The 19817-nt window shown below is 39.6% G+C and overlaps 1 protein-coding gene across 2 annotated transcripts in view; it reads right to left on the bottom strand.

Annotated features, from left to right (window-relative positions):
* Positions 1 to 4773: 4773 nt before the first annotated feature.
* Positions 4774 to 19817, bottom strand: part of PLOD2 (procollagen-lysine,2-oxoglutarate 5-dioxygenase 2) — a 62073-nt gene continuing 47029 nt past the window's right edge. Inside the window, exons 11-20 of one of the 2 annotated variants that reach the window (XM_081910958.1) lie at positions 19425 to 19529; positions 17916 to 18041; positions 15829 to 15970; positions 14615 to 14677; positions 10980 to 11093; positions 10550 to 10615; positions 9577 to 9681; positions 8403 to 8549; positions 7270 to 7395; positions 4774 to 5845 (exon numbers count right to left, since the gene is read on the bottom strand). In XM_081910958.1, coding sequence (XP_081767084.1) covers positions 5690 to 5845; positions 7270 to 7395; positions 8403 to 8549; positions 9577 to 9681; positions 10550 to 10615; positions 10980 to 11093; positions 14615 to 14677; positions 15829 to 15970; positions 17916 to 18041; positions 19425 to 19529 — 1150 coding nt within the window. In that variant the 3' untranslated portion in view covers positions 4774 to 5689. The remainder of the gene's footprint in view (positions 5846 to 7269; positions 7396 to 8402; positions 8550 to 9576; positions 9682 to 10549; positions 10616 to 10979; positions 11094 to 14614; positions 14678 to 15828; positions 15971 to 17915; positions 18042 to 19424; positions 19530 to 19817) is intronic. The other variant, XM_081910959.1, reaches the window with a different exon arrangement.

Raw genomic sequence — 19817 nt, 5'->3', positions numbered from 1 at the left:
TATGCTTGATATTTGCAGCCAGTTTCATACAGTTGACATTTAAAAAAGCACACACTCCAACAAGGAAGTTTGTTGCTTGTTGTGTGTGAGCTGCATGACAAAACAGAACATCCCATTGGTCAACTTTTTGGATTCCACAGCCAACTTCCAACTCAGAAGATCCCTGGCCTCAGATAATCCTTATTTGGGGATTTTGTTTTTGTTGATCATCAGTAAACTGAAGTTCAGTCAGTTTTCATCTCTCCTGTACTTGCATTTTACAACATTGTACTTGCATTACTAGACAATTTCCTTTAAAGTAAAGTTTGATTTAATTAGAGGAAGTGAAGTATGTCCCTGGTTGTGCAAAGAAGAAAAGGCAGGTGAATGGTTTTCAGCAAGAGCAAAGCTGAGCTATTTGTGATATACAACACTTTGAAATAATAAAAATAAAAAAGTTTTACTTGTAGATGGAACCAGTGATGCTTGTTGTGTTGGAAACAATTAAAAGGCAAGTCTTAGCCCAAGTGGGATGTGCTGTGTGTGTAAGTAAAACTAAATCCTAGTGCAGACATTAAGGTTTAATCTGTAGCAGGTTGTAGAGTTGTGTGTTCATTCTTGAAAATTTGTTCTACTTTACCTTCACATCATGCCTGACATTTCTTAACCCTGCTGAAAATAAAGGATACATCCAAACCCCTTTTCAAAACTGACTTTTTAAAGACAGTACAGTAAAGCCATGAAATATAACAAAAAATATGGAGAAATGGTTTGGAAAAGCTTTTTTTGTAGTTATTGGGTTGAACACCTGACTCCTTGCTATTAAGTTTAAGCTTGTTTACTTAGAAAACTTCACCACAATGCAGACAAAGGCCCACACTTTTAAATACTATTGATTTTATGAGAGAGTTAAGTGTGTATTTAACTTTCTCAGACTGAAAAACCAATGGAGCTGAAAACTCCCTTACTGTGGGTGGATCATGCCCTTGAATTCGTTCAAAATAAACCAAGCAGGAATAGGCAGGTAGCAAAAATAAACCTTGCAAAATTGATGTGGTTCTTCAACTATATTCCTTCCGTACCTTTTCTGGGCATTTGGTCATGCAATAGTTCCATTCATCTGTTCCTGTGGAAACTATGAAACTTTCACATTGGGTCAGAAAATAACTTCTTTGAAGTTATGGGAGGATTCTGATTTTCTTCTCCTCAGGAGCCCTAAATAGAAATGCATTCTGCCCCACCTCCCCAATGCTGTGGCTTGGTTCCTTTTAGATTTAAAATAAATACAGAGGAATGATTTGCTTTTAGTTCACAAAAAAAATTCAAGAATTTATTTTGCTCACCCTATTCCTAAAGCTCAGATAAACCAACACTGTGTAAACTCAACCTCTATATTTTTAAAACTCTGTATAGGTGTAATGTCTGCTCATATTTTTATACATACTCATATTTAAATATAAACGAAATGTACCAAACATAAATATGTACTAGGAATATAACTGCAGTCATTAAAATGAATGTTTCACATAAGCCATGGGGAACCTATGGCCCTCCAAATGTTGTTGAACTACAACTTCCATCATCCCTGACCACTGTTTTCCTCTTGTCTTTCATCATGTCTGGAAGAAGTACAGAAGCTGATCTAGGGGAGCACAACCAGTTTAGTCAAATCAGAGCTTCTGGGGTGCTGCACTGAGTGCTGCAACTATGAAGTCCAATGGACTGCGAGAGGCAGGGGGCAATGGATTTTGGCGTTGCAAAAGGACACCACTGAACTTTGAGATGCCAAGGTCCACCACTGACAAAAGTCTTGAGTTTAGAGAGTGGAGGCCTCCATGATTCTTGCATCTGGAACCTTTCTACAGCATGGCTTTGGTGCAGTTGAACAGACTTGAGTAATGATATAAAGGACTGGAAGCCAGTAAGGAGGTGATATTAGCCATTCCCCATCCTTCCTGCCCCTCTTTTTCCGTTTGCTACTTACCTAGAAGCTGTGTAACATATTAGACCAGATAAAGAGGTTTTCTAAGGCGCTTGCTACAGAATGACATCATGTTTCTTACTATTCTTGGGATAAGTTTGACTTGAGGACTGCAGGTTAAAATGTCATATGTGGTGACCATGAAATTACAACTTTGTTTATTATTATTATTATTATTATTACTACTACTACTACTACTACTACCTTAAATCAGGTTCACAGCATCCATTTGGAATCAAGGCCAGAAAAGTGGCAGACCTAAGGCAACTGTGCCAGGAAAACATGCAGACTTTTCCTGCTCCTCACCTTCCATCCTAAGCCAGTGCAAGAAGCAGGGATCTGGATGTGGCAGCAGATCAGCCATTCTGCAAAGCCTTGCCACTCCCCACCAAGTATTAGGATTGCGCCCTCAAAGTCATTTGTGAGGAAATGATGCCAGACAGGGCAATAGTTCCACCTTTTGACTACACTGGGGAAGTTTCTGTACAGTGCATAGTTAAACCCAGGAACTTGGTCCCACAGAAGGCAGTCATGGACACCAACTTGGATGGGTTTGAAAGAGGATTGGGCAAATTCATAGAGGATAGGCCTATCAATTGCTACTTGCCATGATGGCTATGCTCTGCTACTGTGGTCAGAGGCAGTAATAATAATAATAATAATAATATTTTTTTTATTTATATCTTGCCCTCCCCGGCCAGGGCAGCTAACACCAAATATGAATTACAATAAAACGTAATAGAAAAACAAACAAACCAACAAAAACACTTACTTAAATACGGCTTAAAATACAGCTTAAAATGCAGACTCATTTTATTAGTAGCCCATAAATCAATACCATAAAGGGAGGAAACATCAGATATTCACCCGACCCAGCTATCCATGCTGGTCCTACATGGGCCAGCAAAAAAGCTAAGGGAAAATTTATATACCAAATCCCATATAAGGGGTCAGAGTGAGTCTAAGCCAGGTGGAACAGCTCCGTCTTGCAGGCCTGCAGAAAGATGTCAAATTCCGCAGGGCCCTAGTCTCTTGTGATAGAGCATTCCACCACGTCAGGGCCAGTGCTGAAAAGGCCCTGGCCCTAGGTGAAACTCCTTGAAGCTTGGGACCTCCAAAGTGTTGCTATTTATGGACCTTAAGGTCCTCCGTGGGGCATACCAGGAGAAGCAGTCCCATAAGTATGAGGGTTCTAGTCCACATAGGGCTTTAAAGGTCAAAACCAGCACCTTCAACCTGACCCTGTACTCCACCAGAGTAATGCTTCTGAATTCCAGTAATGCTGGAAACCACAGGAGAGGAGAGTATTCTTGTCTTTGAGTCCTTCTTGAGGGTTCCCCTCAGGAATCTGAGTGGTTACTGCGAGTACAGGATGTTAGCTTGGATAGGCCACTGACCTTATTATTATTTATTAAATTTGTACACCACCCTTCATCCGAACACCACAGGGTGGTTTACAGCATAAAAATGCAAAATGAGAACACAAAATACATGATAAAACAAAGCAAAACCAATAAACCCTCCTCTCACAAACACATTTAAAATGCCATAGAATGTTAATCAGCCAAAGGCCTGGTTATAGACAAACATTTTCACATGGTAACTAAAGGTGCCTAAGCTGATCCAGCAAGTTCTTATGTTCTAATGTATTTTTCTTGAGCAAAACAAAATAACACCTGTGGAACATAATATATTGGAGCCCTGCCTGGAATGGTGATTGGCAACGGTGACTGAGTCTCTGTCAGGGAAAAAGGTAGGGAATAAATTATTAAATGATAATACAGTGGTACCTCGGGTTACATACGCTTCAGGTTACAGACTAAGTTAACCCAGAAATAGTGCTTCAGGTTAAGAACTTTGCTTCAGGATGAGAACAGAAATTGTGCTCTGGCAGCACGGCGGCAGCAGGAGGCCCCATTAGCTAAAGTGGTGCTTCAGGTTAAGAACAGTTTCAGGTTAAGAATGGACCTCCGGAACGAATTAAGTACTTAACCCGAGGTACCACAGTACTGACTAAATGGCTGTTTGGTGACTATGCAGACCATCATAGCCCAGAGGGCTCTGAACTTTGGAACCATTATTGTAAAAAGAAATGTATTTTGAATGACTAAATGCAGAAGCAAAAGTATACTTCATAAATCACTCATACTGGGGGGGGGGTAAATAAAATTGTTCATTTTAATTTGGGAGCTCCAACAGTTAATCATTAGGGCCTGCCCAAACAGTCTGAAGTACTTTGCTTGGAGTTCAGTAGAGATTGTTTTAATAAATACACTTCTTTTACGGTAACTCAGCTAGGTGGGCCGCCACAGGGTGCTGCACTACCCCAACAGATCACAGTGTAATGCCAAAAATAACCTCATGAAAACAAAGATCACTTTCACGATCACACAGAGATGTTTGAATTTCATAACTTGCAGCATAAATCTTATTAAAAGAGGCCAGTCATTTGGTAGCGTTCACATTTAAAGGAATCTGGCCAGAGTTAAGAATCCACTAAACCAGCACTCTTTTGCAGTCTGTAAACTAGGAAATGGTAAAGTAGGAAACAACCCAGCTGCCCTGAAAAGTAAGTTAGGTTTCTTCTTATTGTAGTTTTCAGCAAGCTAGACTATTGCAACTTTTCCACAGTGGTGGCTGCTGGTGTGGGGGATGCAAGACAAATAGCTTTTCTGAAAAGTAAAACAATGGTTAAGATGTAAAACATTTTCAATTTACTGAACACCCTCCAAAATGTAATAAAAGCTATCATACTCCGCTTATAAAACAGAAACCAAACACTGCATATTTTTAAAAGCAGACACACCAAAAACTTTTCTTAATTTAAGACTTCTTTATTTTCCATAAAACTTAGAAAATATGTGCATTTTAGCACCTCAGGTTTCATGCTTCAACATTCTTTCTTTTTTTTCAAGTGTAACCTTTAAATTACAAACAGTAGGCACAGCAGGAATAATTTTAAACTGATCCCTTAAAAAACAAAGGCAAGTCAAAACCCTGCACGTTTTATAAAAGAGCAACTTCAACCTCTTGATCTCCTGATACAAAATTCAAGTAGTGTTAAATAAGAGTAGACAAATTTGGTTTCCCAAGACATCTTGGTATTAGAAAGTTTTCAAAAAGAGAGCTTGGATTTCCAGCACTGAACTGATGCAAAAAAAAAAAAAGTTGCAGAATAGTTCCCAGCCTGATCAAAGGACACTTGGTGAGACGAAAAGATTTCCAAGTTGAGGATTTCTTCTTTTAAAGGCTTTTTTTTAAAAAGTACCCATATGTGTATTTTTGCCAATGCTTTGCATTTATCTATCATGCACTTCTTTCTTAGAAGAATATTCATAGATAGTTGGATATGCAAATATTTCTTTCTTTAATCAAGATATGTACAAAAGACATATTCGTAATGTTACTGTAATGGATGGAAAACCCACATGAAAAGTTTTATAGATCATCAGCATCAATGATTTCCCCCTTTCCTTTTAGATTCCCATTTCACAAGGGGGCGAAATTATAATTATTTAACTTTGCAACTCAAGGCTCAGATCAGATGCTTGAAGGTTTATATTATTTTTTTAAGAGTTTGGGTTTCTTTTCCTGCTCATTCTTTTAGCCCAAAGCGAAGCAGCAATCTAGAAGAAGTTTCTTTTGTCACCATCTTCTGGGAGTAGAACTATAAATAAGAGTTTGTCATAGATTGCCAAACGTTGTCTGTAACAGGCCAGGGAAATAAGATTAAGGGTCAATAAATGATACTGCGATGTATCTTGTTCCTTTCAAAATGGGAAGTCCTTCATGTAAATGCGTAAGTCTTCCTGGATGCATGAAACTCCATCCTTTCCTGGGTGATTCTATGGAGCAGTTGTACCTCAGAAATTTGCATCCACCTCCCTATAAAAAATCAGAAACAAAAGTCTTTAATTCACCATCTGGCAGAAATCAATAGAAACTGGGAGGGGTGGGGTTTTTTTTGTTGTTGTTTGTATAAAGCCCTAGACAATAATCAGAAGTGCAATCAATTCCAAGTGCATTAATTTGCACCAGGAATATACTGCATTTGAACAATAACACGCCTTAACATTACCCTATTCTAATTCATATGTAGATCAACATCATTGTGGAAATTGCATGATAGTGGCCCTGTTTGCATCAAATACTAAGTCAAACCATGCCTTAACATGTGTGTTCTGGTAGCAAAGGTTGCAGCTACTACTGCTCACCTGATCCTGCAGTTGTTCCACCTAGGCATAAGCCATGGTTTGGCTTAGTGTTGTATTCAAACCTGGGTGTGTGGTTTATCTACCCCAGAAAACCCACAAGCAGTTAACCAAGAACAAACTTTGGTTACAACTCATGGTTTGTCCAGAGTGAAACAAATCATGAGCCTGGCTTTGGATGTAGCACTAACACAAACTATGACTTAGCGCTGGATAGCACAGCAGCAGCAGCAGCAGCAGCTGTGATCAGCATACCAAGAATCAACACATGTGCTTGTTTGTGCTAAGCCAGGCTACCTCAACCTCGGCCCTCCAAATGTTTTTGGCCTACAACTCCCATGATCCCTAGCTAGCAGAACCAGTGGTCAGGGCTGATGGGAATTGTAGTCTCAAAACATCTGGAGGGCCGAGGCTGAGGAAGCCTGTGCTAAGCCATTGTTTGGTTTAGCGTTACATGCCAACCAGGTCAATAGCTTTTCTAGTCTAGGCATCAGTAGTGGGAGGTCGCTAGGCCTACTCCATCCCTTCAAATGCTGTATCTCAAATCAGGTAAGAACCTAGAGGAAAAAGATTGGAGGGGGTAGTTTCCGAGGCAACAAGTCATACCACTTGGAGAGACAAGGGAACTTTGCCTCTATTCCTTAAACCACCCTGTGCAAAACTGAGGGATGTGGTGTCTACTTCTGTTGCCATGTGCCAGCTACTGCAAATCATTCTGCAATCTACCTTCTGCTGGCCACTGTCTTAAACTATTTGTAACATGATCCTTCAAGAAAACAATTTTTTTGGTCAGGGATCTGCTCCATCTCCTTCTCCAACAAGACACTCCTCACAGGGAACTCTTTCACCAGCCATACAAAATAATCCTATCACTGATTTCAACACTGAATACAGCTGTCTGCTTAAACTGCCATGTCACCGCAGCTTGATGCAATTATACTGTCACTGCAAGAAACGCTGTTCTAATACTTTAAAAGAACCAAGAATTATCATTGTGGTGTCATTTTCTTATTTGGGACTTCTAAGCAAGCTTAGTGGGAAATGAGTCAGAGAAGTTGAAAGCCATTGCTGCAATAAACAGATTTGCTCCAAACGTACTTCAAAATCTCTTCCCACTTTGTTGAGAGCTATGTTGATAGTAAATGTGGAGGAGTCGTGATGAGGTCTGAGGGAACGTTGTCTCTCAGTAGTGTATTTCACAACAAAATTCAGCAAGGCATGGCCCTATAAAGAAAGAACAGGACAGTTAAGAAAGGATAGCTCATGGGAATCCCTCAAGCCTACTCCCTGTGATGATAAATATCTGTGATTTACTGTCATGGATCTCCTCCCACCCACTGTTTATAATAACTCCTTCACTTCCAGATGTTCTCAACTTTGTCTCTCTTCCTTTTTTAAAGATTCTGAGCCTGCAGACACAGAGTCCACCTAGCACATACTTCATAGGAAACTACTGATAAATGGAATAAATAATATTTAGCGTCTAATTTTGGCTCCTGAGCATGAGAACATAAGAAGAGCCTACTGGATCGGGCAAACAGCTCATCTTAGTCCAGCATCCTTTTTTTCACAGCCGCTAACCTGATGCCTGTGTGAAACCTGCACACAGGACTCAAGCAAAAGAGTACTCTCCTCTCCCGTGCTTTTCAGAAATTGAATAATTTGCATGGTACAGAAGCTGAAGTAGGGATAGTAAAGGTAAAGGGACCCCTGATCATTAGGTCCAGTCGTGACCGACTCTGGGGTTGCGGCACTCATCTCACTTTATTGGCCGAGGGAGCCGGTGTAAAGCTTCCGGGTCATGTGGCCAGCATGACTAAGCCGCTTCTGACGAACCAGAGCAGCGCATGGAAATGCTGTTTACCTTCCCGCTGGAGCAGTACCTATTTATCTACTTGCACTTTGAGGTGCTTTCAAACTGCTAGGTTGACAGGAGCAGGGACCGAGCAATGGGAGCTCACCCCGTCGCGGGGATTCGAACCACCGACCTTCTGATCGGCAAGTCCCCACAGTGCCACCCGCATCCTGGAAGTAGGGATAGGAGAGGCATGAATAGCTCTCCTAGTCTCTGCAATGCCCCCTCCTGTTGCTTGCATGTTCTTGGTGCATCCATATTGGCAGAAGGACCTGTGGGGTGGACATACTGGGTCTGTCGTGACTACTCTGTGTTTGGGTACTGCACCTGTGCTTGAGCCTTTAAGTCTTACTTTTTAATAACCATTTTAACCTACCTTTGTATAATAGCCGGCAAACACTTTTAGTGTTACAGGCGCTATGTATTCTCTAATGAAATGTAGCCACACGCTTTCCAGCCCAATTTGTTTCATGTGAATGTCATCAGTTGGAACGTTTTCATATCCTCCAGAAATGCGGCTGTCCTAAAACAAGACATCACAGAGATGTTTAATACATAGGGCATAAGGTTATGTTTTCAAATCATCTGGGACACTTTGTAAAGTAGCACATGCCTGTCTAATTCTAAAGTTTTCATACTCCAGTACCTTGAGACACATCCCAGTGAACAAATATACTTGTTGTATGGCTTAGTTTATGGGACCAAAATGGCAATCTCTTCTTCCATCAAATGTATTGTGTAAGGAATTGGTACAACAATACATTGTTTTGTTGCCCAGATAATTCAGTAGTGGCTGAATGCATTAATAGATGTTTCATTTAAAAAAACAGCACTTGAAACTACAGCTGATTATTAAAACCATCTTAGATGAATGAAAACGAGCTTTTTAATATACAGAAAGTGTAAACTGCCTTACAATGTTGAAGAAAATAGTAAAGATGGCCTTTCTTTTATCATTTGTTATAGTAACATAACTGGACCCACCCTGGGACCTCATGCTGAAGAGTAAATAAGAAACCTAATAAATAAAAAAATCACAATCTAACCCTTTATCAAATTTATCAAATTTACAAAGTCAAAATGTCATATGGATTTGGATCTAAAACTAATTGTGCACTTTGAGGTAGATCTATTATGAATGGACTTGTAACAAAAATAACACTGTATCTCCATTATTTCTATAATACTGTCATCATTGCATTGTATTTGGTATTTTTTCCATAAATGAAAATAGTGACATAAAAGCCAAAGTGTTTTCTTTATAAGGTGGCCCAAAGCTCTTAATATCACTGATTAAAATGAGCCCTAAGCTTCATTTGCCAATCTAAAATTAAATTTTGCAGTCCTGATGGAAACATTGGGCACAATCCTGCCCCAATGAACTCCCCCTTGGATGAGTGTATGTGTGCACCTGCAATGACAGTCCCATGGGTGCTTCCCACAGGGCACATCTGCATGTGGATTGTGCTCACCTTTTGTCAGCAGCACATACTTTATTTTCAAAAACACCCATATAAAAAATAAAATAAGTTTCCAACTATTATGCTTACATGGTGTTTTCCACCTGACCAACGTCCATAATGTTCCATCTCCTGGACCAGTTCATCACAGGCTGTCTCAGAAAATATGGGGAACCAAAACACATCTGGGCATGGCTATAGGTGGGAAACATAAACCTGCATGTTAGAATTTTATGCTCCTTTGTGTGCCAGATAAGGCTGTTGCGTAGCTTATGCTTTACATCTCTGAATCTAAGGTGGAGGAGGGCTGCAGGAATACTTGGTCCATCACTACAGCAACTAGTCTGACCCCTTTGATTTTGTTTTGTTTCTTAAATGTCATTTCTTGTCCTTTAGCTTGTGGATACAAGAGTTATGCAGCAGTTGCTCTGCATCATGCACTTGGCCAGCTATGTAAGAGAAAACACAGCAAAATCTCTAATTATCTGAAAGGAGAAACCATTTCAGTGGCTGCTTGGGTCAGTCACTGTAGAGCAGTTTCCTCTCATGTGCCCACAAGTACTCACAGCAGAAGGTTACATTTGTACTGATCTACCCAGTGTTCCCATATTTGAGGAAAGGAACGTTTTTGGCTGTGGTAATTTGGTTTCCCCTAGCAGGACTGGCACTACAATGTAGTGAAGAACAGCTGCCCAGGCTTCCAGCAACTCCATTCCTCCAAGTTTATGGGACTCTTGATGCTAACCTGCTGATTCTTCCCACATGCACATGAGAGAGAGAGAGAGCACAAATTAGCATGGCATGGAAAGCCAGGTCTGCTGAAGAAGAAATGGTTTTTCAGTGTCAAAGCAGAGAAGTATTGGGCCACCCCAACCCTAGGTGATTTCCATTGTTAGTGGTGCTGCTGCCAAGTTTCGGGTGGGTGTGGGAATTACAGAAACACATACAGAGCCCATAAATAATTAGCTCACTCCAATCCAAGTTAAAACCCATTTGTATTTTAGTTCAGCTCATAAATGAAGTGCAGTCCCTTTGTGAGTCCCCAAATAGAGGTTTTCCTTACCTGTTCTACTATGTGCTCAGTGAAAATTTTTGAATAGTTGGGGTTTATGTAGGTTTCCTTCCAATCCTGAGAACAAAGATTTGTTTGTTAGATTAAAAATAGAGAGAGAGAACAACCCACACAGAAGAGCTTAGAATGTCGGGTTTCAGCAAAGGATAGTCCTACTCAAAGCAGACTCACTAAAATTGATGAACATGACGAACTTTGTTCCATTTCAGTGGGTCAGGTCTGAGTAGGGCTTAGCTGGATACAACCCATAGGATTTTTTTTTTTTTCAAATTGAGCAATGAAGGTTACTGTTGAAAAATTAAATGGATTAAGATCCCCATGTAAGAAAGCATTTTGTGATTTGTTTGCTCACAAAAGAAAGAGGTTATTCAGGGGTTTTAAAAGAGATGAAAATAATTATATTGCATTCTTTGATACATACCACTGGATTTTCAAAGATCTGCCAAAGGTCATTGTTGTAGTGAGATATATTGTAGTTGGCGGTTGATAGAAGTCTTCCAAATTCATGTCTGTTAGTGATGTACATAAAGACACCCTACCACCAGACAAAAACATCCTTATGTTAGTTTACATTTAATATTTAGAAATACAGAAGAAACTATATTATCCAGTCTATATTAATACTCATCACCCAAACTCACTATCATCCCCATTCTGAATATACAAACTACAGTCTTCTTTATCTGAAATTCTAACTATGTATGTTGCACTCTTTGGGGTATTTAAAGAAGCTGTACTGCCAACTGACCAGATATAGTCAGTAAACAAAGCATGGATTCTGATATGGGCTGAGGCAATTTGTTTCTTTTCTACATGCAGTCCATGCATACAGAGCATTCCCAATTCATGAAAATGTAGGGAGGAGAAGCCCTGAACGTAAGGCAATCTATCCCTGTATTAGAGACCCACACACAGCAATCTCGGTTATGTTCTTAATATCTATACATTTATATAACTGATGATGAGTGACCAGATTGATTTATGAAGGAAAAGTGGGTATATTTCCTTCTATACATTTTTATGTAGTTGTCTTACGTCCTAAATATTTAACTAATATTGATCTCTTGAATTCAGGTAACGACATGAATAGAGAAGCAAGTGTCAGAGCTCTATAGAGTGCCAATTTCAGCCCATTTCCTACCATATCCTTTGACGAGTTGACCTGTAATGAAAATGTTCCCCTTCAAATAGTTATTTTGATGAATATGATGAAAACAACAAACCACTGTGCAATGCTTGAAGAAGGATGAAAATCAAAATGAACTGGAACAGTAGCAAAAGCCACATGATCCTTGTAGGGCCGATTAACTTCATATTAAATTGAACAAATCAAATTAAGTAAATTGAGAAGGTATGTTGTTTTCCTTTTCAATATAAACAGGCCCACGTTTTCAAACTGATTAAAGATACTGTTGCATTTGTCACAGCCCAATCGCTTGCCATTTTGAATAATGGTGCTTCAAGACATTTGCTGTTTCTGACACTTGTGGTTTTGTGAATGGCCAGTATGCTGGTCACCGACAAGCCAGACATCAGCCACACCAGTCCTCATGTTGATGATGATCTCTGTCCAAGCAGGTTAGTAGAACTAGCCAGGGGCAGCACCAACTGAACAAAATATGTGATAGTGACTTCAAACCTACATGGCAATACAGGCCTATCCTATAATGAGGTACTTCCTGGTTTGCTTCTGGATCTGTGGCTACCATCTCTAAGAAAGCAGATGTCTATGAGTTTCCTCAGTGATCAGGATAGGGCAGCCTTTCAAACCTGGAGCTGCTGGGATTGGCATTCCAAAACGTGTGAAGGCTACCAGGTAGACATAACAAATACTGTCTCAGACCATGTTGTATAAGTAGTGAGGCAGATACACTATCTCAAGTACATAAGGGTTGGGTTTAAGTCTTTTGAAGAAGAAGAAGAAGAGTTTGGATTTGATATCCCGCCTTTCACTCCCTTTTAAGGAGTCTCAAAGCGGCTAACATTCTCCTTTCCCTTCTGGGGGGATAGGTTTTTTTAATGTTGCAATGTTCTTTTTTAAAACACGAACATACTAGCCATGTACTCAACCCATGGGTCTTATTAAACAATAAATACGAAAAGCTGAATCAAAAAAGCTCTGCCAAAAAGTTAAGTGATGATTATGTAACACTTCCCTCTGCTACAAAAATACACCACACCACTGTCCAGTTTTATGCTCCATTACTTCCAATGGAGTTGCGTCAGCATAAAACTGTAGAAATACAGTGGTAAAGCATGCTTTTGACAGTGGGTGTATTGAAAACCATGTCATTGCGTTAAAGACATAATTTCTCATGAGAAGTGTAGGGAAACCACAGTATGTTCTGTTTTTACAGCACAGGGGAGCTTCAGTTTTAATCATAACAAGATATTGAAAAATGTGCATTAGGGGAACAGGGAACAGCAAGCAACCCTTATTAAGCAATGGATTTTCTGGTTCCTACAGCTACAATGGATAACAGAGTGTGGGTATCTTTGTCTCAACAACAAAAAACCATTGAATTACATCCAGTTTTAACTAGAAAGAGCCCTTTAAATTGTATGCAACTGTATGCATTTTACGAATGACTGTTTGGTTCTTGACTTAAAGACTATTTTGGCATTATATTTCATTATTTTTTTCTACACTTCCATAAAAAAAATCATTCTGAAATTTGACTTTATTATGCTGCTAACAGCTGTGGCTTCTTCTATTTGCTAACGGTGGGACTACCTCTCGAATGATGTGGAGTGGCGACAATCATAGATTAATTAATTAATTAATTAATAGGGTCACATAATTTGGGTTCTACCAGCTGATTGTAAGGCTTCAGGGAATGAAAGAGTTTCCTGCAATTAATCCTCTCCCTTCAGCCTCTCTTCCCCTCTAAATCTGGGTTAAGAGTCCCTCTGGGGTTTTTGGAAAGTGGGACAGTGTGGGAAGGGAATTTCCAAAAATCCATTCCCTCTCTATTCTGCCAGCAGAAGCTTTACTGTCAGCTGAGTGAAACCCATTGGATGCAGCCTTTTGACATCCAAAACAAGTGAAAGTGATATAGCTAAATAAAAGACAAAGAAAGTTCAAAAATGAAATCCTCAATCTCCATTAGTCTCAATGGAAGATGAGCAGATGCCCGCAATGAAATTAATGGAGACTGAATCTTAGAAGCAAAGGTCAATGCTAAAATGAGTTGTTACTTAAGACGATACCACAAAATTTGTGATTCTCACATGTATATAACTAGGAAGCAGGGACTTGTAGCACAAGAATGATTTGCATTAAAAGAATGAGGATAGGTTGATTTTTGGCAATTATTTATGCCACATCAGAATTTTGGGTGTATGTTTAAGTATACTAGCATATTGGTTTACAAACTCAACAATGTGGAAAACGTGCTACTGTTTGGGCTGAAACTTGCCCTCCTGCATGCAGAAGGCATCTTCTACTCACTATTTTACGTGAAACACAGAAGAAGCAAAAAGCATGTTCTTTCATTTGGACAAAAGGCTTCACAAGGCTTTGGGCAACCTTCTATGCAAGCATAATAATGAAAACTGCCGATCAGCAGTGGTCACTGGAGTGGTGGCACTTACCTGACCTCCTGACAGCCCCATTGGTGGGGCATGCCACAGAGTAGGGACAAGGCAGAGGTGAAGTTGGTTTGGTGCACACCAACCAGGCAGAGAGTGCTAGATTGGCTTTGCCAGTATGTCTGCATCATAGCGGCCTTTCCTTTCCTAATACACTGTAGCGATGAGAGTGGCAGGAGGTCAGGTAAATGCCGGCAGCCAATTGACCGCCACCTATAGAACCTACTCAACATATCCCTGTGTGACAGCTGTTTTTCCTTCCATTCATGATTTAATCTTTTGAACAGCCACAGGGGAAAAAAAACAGATTGGTTTTTGCAAAAGTTGTATCCATGGGGCTAAAAGCTCAAGACAAAACGATGCCCAGTTATCACTGGGATACAGTGAATGGAAGGAGACACCTCCCTCTAGGAGACTAAAACCGCATTGTAATAAATGAGTAAAAAAATGAAAAGAAAGAAAAACCTTTGGGGGTCTGAGCATATGGAATGTTTCCGCAGAAGGGGAGCCTTTTTCCCTTTGTAAGGTCTAAAACGAAGGAGGAGAAGGACCACATCAGTTGACCTTTCATTGCTCTCTTTCGCACTGTTAGAGCTGCATTCGCTTTCTGCTGCCATGTTAGATAAACAAGATCCTTTAATCAAAAGCTGGTATTCTGAAATACCATTTACGGACATCATGCAGCTCTAAGCAAAGCTAAAAAACGTACGGGTTAAAAGCTTGAACTCTCAGCCTCTTATCTGCTGCAACAAATATATACATATATATGTATATGTATTTTTAAAAACATACACACAGAGACAAGCTCGTACCAGGCTGCTTCACAGCATAAGAATGAGAAAAAGAAGACTTTTTCTGATGAGCCACCAAGTCAGATTAGTTGGACGTGAGCACATGGTAAGCACAGATTGCAATAACTGATGCAGGAAAGGTTGAGAACAAGAGAATGTTGATTGGACTATTCTGCAGAACGAGTACAAACAAAAGAAAATCATGCCTTGTTAAAGGAGGGAATAAACTTCAATACTTGCCAACTTTTCTTGTTCAATTCAGCAAAATTATTTTTCAATGCTACATTGCCTGGAAATAGCTGTCATTTGATTCTGCTCTGGAACTAGTGTAGATATCAGTACAGATACAGATTTACATTTGTATTGCAATGATATTCATATATGTTCTCATAATGCTAGCATCCATTAAACACTAATAACGACAAGGAACATTGGTCCTGTTTAGCAAAATTTAATCTGCCTTGAAATAACAAGATCAATCACTCCTGCCCTTGAAAAAGACAATTCTAAACTGCAATAATGTGACATCAGTTCTATTGTATCCTTCATACAATATATAGCATTTGCGATGGTTTATTAACTCAAGAACAAAATTTAGAAAAAATAGAAAATCAGTGCTGAGCTACAATTACCATTTGAAATAGGTATTGATTAAGTTCACAAGTAATTTTGCATTCAGAAACAGGCAGCACACAATATTTATGAGTGTTAACTATACTCAAAGCCAAAAAGTTGTGATGTGAATTGGTTTCACTGCTGCCATTGTGAGGAGGTAACAAAGAGTCAGAAAAGTGATTGTAACTCACAAAAAAATTGGCTAGTACTTTAAATTGGAAAGAAAGAACAACCAAAGTGTAGCGAGACATTTTCAAAGCTCATGCAACTCACCATTTCCCTGGCATTCCTGCAGAGGGCCATATCAGGATCCAATCTGTCCCTTGCAAAATAATTTCTCTCTTTCATTTCAGATCTGAGGGTTTGTCCTTTGATCAAATATATGTTAGCCACATAAGGGATGTTCCATACACCCCTGGGGGAAAATGGTAAAATGAGTTGGGTGTAATATACACTTGGATGAATTTCATTCAAGTTTCATCATTTTTTCATCATTTGTTTCCTATGGTGAGAATTTTCCACTTATGAAACAGGATGAAAATACTATGGAGAATAATTCTTTTTTTTAATCATTTGTACTCTTGTTGCGGAGAAGCTCCACAAAGCTCCACTATACAGAACTGAGAGAACATTATCCATTTGTAAACAAGACTAAGGAGACCAATAAGTTACTGTGGAATATTTGGTAATGCAACCACATGGAGAAAGGCACAAACTGAACCATTCTAAAATTATATTTAACACCCAGCTGTAGAACCACATGTCCCAGAATGCTACTTGACCCTGTGGCGGGTTTCTAAAGCTGGACAAACAATAAACAAGCAAAATCAATCATTTTTTGCTTGTTTTTCAGGTCAGGTTTCTCGCTCACAGACCCATATACAAGAATAAAATCAAGAATAAAATAGCTGAATTGAGAACATTCACTTTTAAATCTCCCTTCCATTTTTTATTCAATTAAAGCTATTGACAGAACACATATTCTTCAAAATCAGCTTATAAATTAAAATATATGGCAATTACAAGGAAACAGAATTAAAAGCAGCCTTTCCAATAACTAACGTCTTTATATGTCACTTCTTTTATGGTTGTTGTTTTTTTCAAATAAATTTTTATTAGTTTTCCAATATTCCCCCAATAATAGCCAGCTTATAACAATATCAGTTAATTCCTTCTTTTATGGTTTCTGGCTGAGGAAAAAGCCAGAACTGAAACATGTGGGAAGTATGGGGAAAGTAAATTGTTTGGGGGTATGCTGAAGGAATTTAATACACAGTCAATGCCAGCAATTCAAAGTAAGTTACAACCCAGGATTATGCAGAACTTTACAAGCATTAAATAAAGTCCTTCTTACCGGATTCTTCTTTGGTTTTTATTTTTTACTTTGACTGTGGGGCATGCGTGGAGACGGGTTTTGAGGATATCCACAGGATATTTCAACACGTTACAGGAATTAGTTAGCCGAAAAAGGGCTGAAAGCCGCTCACAACTGACTGTGTCTTAAAAATAACTCACTTTAAGAAATGTTCACTGAAGCAATACTCAGTACAGCCACCACAATTGTGTCCGTCCCCCAGAACCAATTTATTTAACACATACGTTGATGTGGCATGTTATGTATGTTTTATACCCCACCATTCCTCCAAAAAACTCAAGGTGGCATACATGGTTCTCTTCCTCCCCATTTCATCCTCACAACCACCACATGAGGTAGGATTGGTGGACTACGACTGGCCAAAGGTTACCCAGTGAGTTCTCTGCTCAGCCATGAAGCAGCTCCTTGGAGCAAAGCTGGAATACAGTGGTACCTCAGGCTACAAACACCTCAGGTTACAAACACTCCAGGTTATAGACTCCACTAACCCGGAAGTAGTACCTTGGGTTAACAACTTTACCTCAGGATGAGAACAGAAATCGTGTGGCGGCAGCAGGAGGCCCCATTAGCTAAAGTACCTCAGGTTAAGAATGGTTTCAGGTTAAGAACAGACCTCCGGAACAAATTAGGTTCGTAACCAGAGGTACCACTGTATAGACATGATCAATACTTACATAAGTGCCAAATCAAAAAAAGTATGAACAAGGTGGTTTTTCAACAACTACTATTGGGATAGCTGTTGGATGTCTGTATGTGGAATTGCATGTGCGCAGGGTGTGCTCATGTGCAACTCTGGCACACTCGCGGTGGGCCAATGTCACTCCTGCACATCACAGGGGTGTGTCAATGTGACATCAACATGCTCCAGAGTGTGCGCATGCCACCAAGTCGAATTGGAGGGAGGGTAGCAGCCCCTTCATTTTAAATTTGCACCCAGGGCCCCACATAGTCGGCACCTATGCAAAAGAGCAAACAGTTAACTTACACTCTGTTTCCTTGGACAATATCCACGTAGTCTTCAGACCGAGCATAATATCCATCAGGGCTCAGCGCCCCCCAAAAGTTTGACCAAAGCTTCCCATGGCGCAGTACAAGAGGGGCAATCATCTTTCTGTTTTAAAAACATGATTGCATTGAAAGTTAACAAAAAGATTGAAATGTGAGGCAATCACAAGGAGACACTCTATAACTGGGGAAGAGACGGGTGTTAATAGCTGTCACTTATTCTAAATAGGCCTCTTTCCTTCCAGTCACTGCCTCTGGGATAGCGAGAAAAACCCAGTCTTTCTGAATTCTGAATTTGTAAAGCAACAACTGCAATGTGAAATTTCAAGGGCCATAGCTCAGCGAAGCGGATATGTTATGCATGCATGCATAAAGTCTTATATTCCATCATTCACATTCCCACTGAAAGGCTTCTGCTAGAATAGCGATGAAAGATCTCTGCCTGATGTCTAGGAAAGGGGCTGCCAATCAGGATAAAATAGATTAACGGTGTGAATGATAAAATAGCTCTTTAAAGCCTTAACTGACACATAGTGAAACTGACTCTCTCTTGTAGACACACTGTCGTCAAAGTCAAGAAAGTTGACGTGATCAAAAAGCAAACATGCTGAAGGAAGTGCCTTTACTGCAATATGTGCAGAGGAGCATGGGGGAGAGGGTCTCCATCCCGGCAGCACATATCCACCAATGACAGAGCATTCACATGATTAAGAAGAGCCCCCTAAATCAGAATTTTAAAAAAAGACTGGGAACCTTTTATCATGTATTTACAGAAATACTGTAAAGATATGGACTCACTAGCAGGGTTTGATTAAACACTTACAAGTAAGAAAATAATACCAACGGTTAAGTAAGGACAACATGGAATGAAATTGACTGTAAGATGTAATCATGAAAGAAAATTTGGTATACAACTGATAAGAAAATACAAGTATTAAGGTATAAGATTATAAAAATAAGTTAATAAATACTCAGAAGTAGTAAATATTTAAAGAACCAGAAGGGGAAGTTGAGGAAAGTCACGGGGAGGGGAGGAGGGATTTCTTTTTCTTTTATATGACAAATGTTATATTGTGTTGTTTGATTGAATATAAAACTGTAAAAATCCAATAAAACTTTTTATTTTATTTTTTTAAAGAGCCCCCCCTAAGTCATAATGGAAGGCAAGTCTGCACATAAAGGAGTGCATTAATATTCTCCTCTGCCCAGACATAATGGGTGATATCCAGTGATGCAGAAGTAATTTTCCTCTCCTCCCCCACTGCAGCTCTCCACAGTTTTTAGGTACAGAGATAGGAATGGGAAACACCGCTGCGCAAATGGAAATCTACTCCACCAGCAGATGAACACCACTGGATGCCACCCGGTATGTCTTCTTTCATGAGAAATCTATTTCAAGGAATTACTAACCAAACCTGTAGTAGTCACTGCAACCAATAAAAGAACCTAGAATTGATAAGTTCCCCAACCCCTCCTGCCAGAAGCGTACCGATTCTGTTCTATCAAGAGTTTTAAAGTCCTGGGGTTCGTCAAAACAACATCCGCATCTATGCTGAAATAATAGTCGCATCCTTCATTCTGCCGACAGATGTCCCTTGAAAAGGAAGAGACACACAAGGCATTAGCATTGCAAACATGTTCCATTCCAAAGAGATGATAATAGTTTTAAGCATACAGCTGCAGTGTGCATTTAAGAAGTTATTTTGCTTAATAGCTACGTGAATTGGCAACTCTGCTCCTGAAACAAGTCTACTTAAAGCAACTGTTAGTAGTTGAAAGTAATAGGTTTTATGGCTAATAATACAATCTGGGTTTCGCTTGATTTATCTATCCACCAGAAGGAAGTTTTTCAAAATATCAGTCTTTGCACAGGTGTCTTGGA

This window comes from Podarcis melisellensis (assembly GCF_964234715.1).
Source record: "Podarcis melisellensis genome assembly, chromosome: 5".
Lineage (NCBI taxonomy): Eukaryota > Metazoa > Chordata > Lepidosauria > Squamata > Lacertidae > Podarcis > Podarcis melisellensis.
The sequence above is the reverse complement of the archived record's forward strand: the minus strand, read 5'-3'. Positions and strand labels throughout refer to the sequence as shown.